This window comes from Stegodyphus dumicola, chromosome 6 (assembly GCF_044657685.1).
Source record: "Stegodyphus dumicola isolate Sdum_Otavi_A_Nest chromosome 6, ASM4465768v1".
Lineage (NCBI taxonomy): Eukaryota > Metazoa > Arthropoda > Arachnida > Araneae > Eresidae > Stegodyphus > Stegodyphus dumicola.
The window spans coordinates 58,339,802-58,345,801 of NC_140773.1; the positions used below are offsets into that span (position 1 = coordinate 58,339,802).

Here is a 6,000-nt window from a genome sequence, read left to right on the forward strand (position 1 = left end):
TTTTTGGCTTCTTGTGCCAAAAATCGCCACTACATAAAGCCAAAATAATATGTCAAAGAGCTGCACAAACTCCGTATCCATCTACACATCAACCTATTTTCACTTAAAAAAAAAATCAAAGAATTGCACAAACTGTACATATTGATCCGTTTTCACTTAAAAAGTCAAAGGAGCAGCCAACAAAAATATTTTGTGAATTTATGTGGCAATGCCAATATATAGATTCTAGTTCAGATAATTTTGGGAAGTTTTTGAATGCTGTTAAGGAATGTTGTTTAACTGAAGACAAGAAAATTTCTAAATAAAGTAAGTTAATATTTCCTTTGTGTAGTGCCAAAATGAATTTCCTTTTTTATGTTATTTCATTGTTGGATTTAAAATGTAGTTTATTGAGGTTATATATTTTTTGTTTGGCTCTGGGGTAGAGAACTGGCTGCTCCTTTGACTTTTTAAATGAAACCAGATTGATGTGTACATGGACAAAGTCAAGGGAGTGCGCAATGCTGAGTTTGTGCAATTCTCCGATTCTTTTTTAAGTAAAAATAGGTCAATATGTACATGGATGCAGAGTTTGTGCAATTCTTTGACTTGTTATTTTGGCTTTGCGTAGTGGCGGTAAAAAAACTGCGCAAACTCGGTGTCCATGTACTGCCAAAAATCATCAAGGGCACCCGTAAATATATTTTTACCTTTTTTTCCTTCATAAAAGCAGTTTCAATTGCTCTTGTTTTGCAATAGCGGATTAAAGTGAACAGCAAGCAGCAATGAAATTCAGAAAAAAATGCTGCAGAAGCTGTTGGAAATTTTAAACACTGCTTATTGAAACAATGCTACAAGGAAAACTCAAGTATACAAGATGTTTTCTTGGTTCAAAACAGGAGGAATGCCTATTCATGACAAATCTCATTCAGAACATTTGTCAACTTCATAAACAGTCAAAAATGCCAAATAAAGCATGTATTTGTGCTAGAAGACTGACGATGGATCACTGATGAGCAGAGGAGCTTATCTGAACTATTCTGGAGCTTTCTTCAGCGAATTTTGACAGAAGATTTAAGAATCAGAAATGTTGCTGAGAAATTTGAGTCTTAAATTTTGACAAACCAGTAAAAAGATCACCAAGTGGAAACATGCCGTGCTTTAAAAGAACAGCTCCTAAGGAACCCAGACTTTCATTCTATGGTCATTTCTGGCTGACTGGTGACAAGACATGATGTTATTTTTATGACATTAAAACTAAACATCAATCAAGCCATTGGAATATGCCATTGTCACCTCATCCAAAGAAAGTAAATCAAGTGAAGGTTAGCATCAATTTGTTTTCTTGATGTGAAGAGAAATAATGCATTTGGATTTCATTCCACCAGGTCAGATTGTTAATCAAGCTTTCTATATGGAGCTACTGAAAGATTGCATAACAATGTGTAACAAAAAAGGCCCGATTTGTGACAGCTGGAAAATTGATTTTTCTTTCAAGATAACTTGGCTAATCTTTGGAATATGGTAACAGGTAGTTTGGCAACATTTTGGTAAGGCGATAAAGGTTACTAACTAGGACTTTAGCAGTGTACATGAATAAAGTCAAAAGTGTGAGCAATGCCATTTTTGTGCAATTCTGTGATGTTTTTTTAAGTGAAAATAGGTCGAAGTGTACATGGATGAGACCGTGTATGTGAAATTCTTAAAAACGCGGCAAGCAGTTGGCGATTCTGCACTTTCTCCCAATTTCACACCTAATCTTCATCATGATTAAGCACTTTTGTTCCATAAAAGTTCAAGTACAAGCGTAATTCGGCTAGCAGATTGTTGGAAAAAAATTTTGAGTAAAAAAAAAAAAAAAAAAAAAAAAAAATGCCTTTAGTTTGTGAAAACAAAATGGCATCCAAAAAAAAAAAAACTAGCAGGTTGCTGTAGCAGGGTTGGTCGCCAAAAAATTGCCAAGTTACCATAATCCGAAGATTAACCGATAACTTTTGCTATTATTTATTTAGAGATAAATAAATTTGGGACAGCTTATCCATATACTGCTAGTTTACACAATTACTGCAACAGTAAAGTCACATTTGAATTTCAGCTTATAAGCTTAGATTGCAATTGCCATCATCAGCCTATTCCTAGATGTTGATGTAATTATAATGGATCGCCAAAAGTAGCCAAATCCCGTGTGCACCGGATACTAGGATCAAACCTTAAAATTGCAGTCTTCTTTTTTTTCGGGGGGGGGGGGAACAAATCTATACACAAAATCACAAATATATAAAGCTCTGTCGACATTTTCACAGGAGGTAAATGAATTTAAACACTAATATTACCTCATAGGATGATTAAAAGTTTCTGATTGACAATAATTATTTCTCAAAAACTACAGAAAATATTGAAACGATGCTATGCAATCAACTAAAAGTTACAGCTTTAAAAAGATACGAAGTTCCTACGTTATTTATTCTTCGCCATCAGATACGGCATTAAAAAATCACTTGAGCTGAAACATTTCAAGCCAAATCTCAGTCGGTTTAAACAGTAGTCTAAATTCTAAAACAAAAGAAAAAAATTCTAATATTCACTATTATTAAATCACATCCCACATTCCCCCCCCCAAAAAAATAAGCTGAGAACATATACGTCTACAGTAAAAAGAGAGCACCTGTGCACCTAACGTACATATATAAAATTAAATTCATAAAATTACCTCTTTCTTCACCTATTTTGACATCCAAAAACACGTGCGGATTACCATCTAAAGGAGCAGACATCTTGATTTAACAATCACAACATACACCGGTAACAGCGTGTTGCCATTAGGTGAAGAATTTGAACAAAGTCACTGTTGTACCAAACATTCTTTGGTTGTACTGTACAGCCATGAAGTTAAATAAAATTGTAATTTAGTAAATAGTAATGGCAAACTCAGGATTTCACTTTCCCTTTCATTCAGCCCACGGAGTATAAAGTATAATATCATTATACTCCGTGATTCAGCCTAAGGCAGATCTAGAAGAGCCTTAATTCAGCCCTAAGTAAGTAAAAACTTGCAAGCACCTTGAAACTAAATAAGTACCTGGATCTTAGGTAATACAAAAGGTTTTTAGTTAAAACTGTAAATTCTACGCAAGAGCGAAGATAAAATGCCCACATAAGAATGTGAGGAGACTGCCGGCATATTTCCTTTGCTTTAACCGCTTTATAGAGAATTGCAATATAATCAGTTTTGTATAATTACCGTTCAGATTTTGCAGAATAGTTGTCCATCACTATTTCTGTACCTATACATTTACTTCTTATTTGCTATGTCACTCAAAAATAAACTTCGAATCTGAAGAATATTTACAAACCCTTGTGAAAAACCTTACTTATACCTAGATCTGCAGAACGTTTTCTACTTCAAAATTTTTACCTCATGTATGCGTATCTTGCATTCATTCCATTCGTCTTCTATTTATTGATAGGAGAAATTATAATTAAGTCAAAAATTTGGAATATTGAAGTTCACGTGTGAGTTGAATAACGAGAATAAATCCGGCATTTTGTTGTAATTGACTGATACTCCGAATAATAAAATTTTAAGAAAACATCAGTTATATTCGCGTGATTAACATAAATACTTATTTTCCCAAACACTTAAGAAATATATCACAGATATCAACGTAAACGATCTGCAGATATACTTTTAAGTATTTAAATAACTCATAAGCCTAAGATTAGCAGAAAAATATCGAGAATTCATTAACATATACCAACAGCAAAGATAAAATAGTTTCGAAGTGTCTAAAGGTCTACCAAGGGCGCACTGAAAACCTTTGCAAAAATATAACGATATCTGAATTTCGTGAAACATTTCGAAAGTAAATTTTTAAATAATTTCATGTGCCACAAAAGTTACGTATTTCGATGTCATTGTCTTTTCGCAAACGTTTTCAGAGTGTGCTTTCAGTAGTCTTTTAGACACTTAGAAGCTATGTAATCTTTGTTATTGGCACATGTCAATAAATTCTGCTTATGTGCAGTTTATGAGTTATTTAAATACTTAAAGATATATTTGTAGATCCTTTATGTAGACATCTGTGATAAATTTCTTGAGTGTTTGGCAAAATAAATATTTATTTTATTCACGCGAGAAAAACCGCTGTTTTCTTAGAACTTTATTATTCGGAATATTTTAGTCAATTACGACAGAATGCCGGATTTGTTCTCAATATTCAAAAAACATATGAATTTCAGTATTCCAAACATTTCTCATAATTGCAATTTTTCGTATGAGTAATTAGAAGACAAATGGAATAAATACAGGATATGAAGATATGAAGTAAAAGTTTGGAAATATAAAAAATTCTTCATACCTAGGTAAGTAAGATTATTCAGTAGGAAGTGTCATTACGCTTCACATTTGAAGCTTATTTTGTTGTTCTTGTTGTTAACTAATGCTCACTTGTCCGCCCTACAGACACACCAAGCTCATGAAATTCCTCGTCGCAAGGAGCGCAGGATACGCTTGTCGTTGGCAACAGCCTTGAGCACCATATAGTTGACAGGGAGATTTAGCTCAGCATCGACCCCAATTTTGATGGTCTCCTACCACAACCTCTTTCCCTACCACAACCCTTTCCCCTCTTTCCCTACCACAACCTCTCGAGATCTCGCCCCATATTTAGACTGCCCCCATGTCGCATGGACACTATACATTTCCAAACATCCATTCCTACTCCGGGATTCGAACCGGTATGGCAGTCAGCGACCCTAACAACAATACCGGTTGAGCACAAGCTTATTTTGGAATGACGTAGTATATAAGATGTAAATTTACAAGAAGTAAGATAATGTTTCTGCAAAATGGACGGGAATTATATAAAACTAATTATATTGCAAAAACTGTATTTCAGAAGTTCTCATATGATACATTGCATTTTATAAAAATGTCATTTTGAAAATCTAAAATTTCTTCCTTAAATCCAGTTTGTCCTTGAATAAACTCTGAATTCTATGCAACTATTTTTATTACATTTACTTAACAAGTAAAATGATTGATGAGAAAGATGACCGTTGGCTTTACTATTGAAATCGTTTTTCAAACTGGTTTTGAAATAACTGAAGTTTGTTCAGAAATGAGTACAAATCAAATTCAGCTTTTTCTATCATTTTTATTATTATTATTATTATTTGGATAATACAGTGGGGATTTTATCTGCATATGTGATATCCATAAAACCAGTTTAGCTATAAACTACTTAACAGACTGTATGACCAAAGCTACATATTTGTCTTTTTCTTGCAGCTCCAAGTTTTAAATAATTCAATTTCTTAGGAAGGAATTGTGAGGAAATACAAATCCACCAGCCAGCGAAAGTCCTTTATTTGAGGAAAATTTTGATTTTTGTTACTGAGATAATTTTTTTATTTCTTCCATTAAATTTACGAATGTAGTAAAGATAAGATTTTTGCCTTTACTGAGCCAACATACTTCAGTGTCTAAAATGAGATCAGAATCTTCAGGATTTTTCAGGAAATCTTGAAAAGGCGGTGTTGCAAAGGCGATGCTCAAATAAAGTTCGCTATTTTTTTAACTATTTTTATGACACGTCCGAAGGCGATATTCAACTGCAGAAAACTCCCTAAAAGATGGTACAGTGATCCTACATAAAGTTTGGAAATGAGTTAGCTTTCTTGCAAAGGGCAATAAATCTTTTAATATTATCAACTATTGCTCGTACCCCATCAATGGTTATAGTCGATAGCTTGTGAAAATGATAATTAGTATATGCTGTAAATATGTTGTAGATATCCTCACTTCTGTTCGTGATATCCTCACTTCATATTCGTCCTTTCATGGATACTATTCTCAGTTGGCTTTTTTTTTTACGATAAAATTACTAAATACTATTATCATTATAATTTCTATCTATGCTGTGATTGATATTAACTGTACATTCGCCAATCACATATTTTCAAGTCGCACATTATCTGATTTAGCACCGTATTTTAAAATGGCATGTATTCTTGTTCCGA

The 6,000-nt window shown here is 33.4% G+C and overlaps 1 protein-coding gene across 2 annotated transcripts in view; it reads right to left on the reverse strand.

Annotated features, from left to right (window-relative positions):
- Positions 1–2,846, reverse strand: part of LOC118195241 (uncharacterized) — a 62,868-nt gene extending 60,022 nt beyond the window's left edge. For both annotated transcript variants that reach the window (XM_085818336.1, XM_035366502.2), the window contains exon 1: positions 2,690–2,846. In XM_085818336.1, coding sequence (XP_085674462.1) covers positions 2,690–2,753 — 64 coding nt within the window. In that variant the 5' untranslated portion in view covers positions 2,754–2,846. The remainder of the gene's footprint in view (positions 1–2,689) is intronic.
- Positions 2,847–6,000: the final 3,154 nt, after the last annotated feature.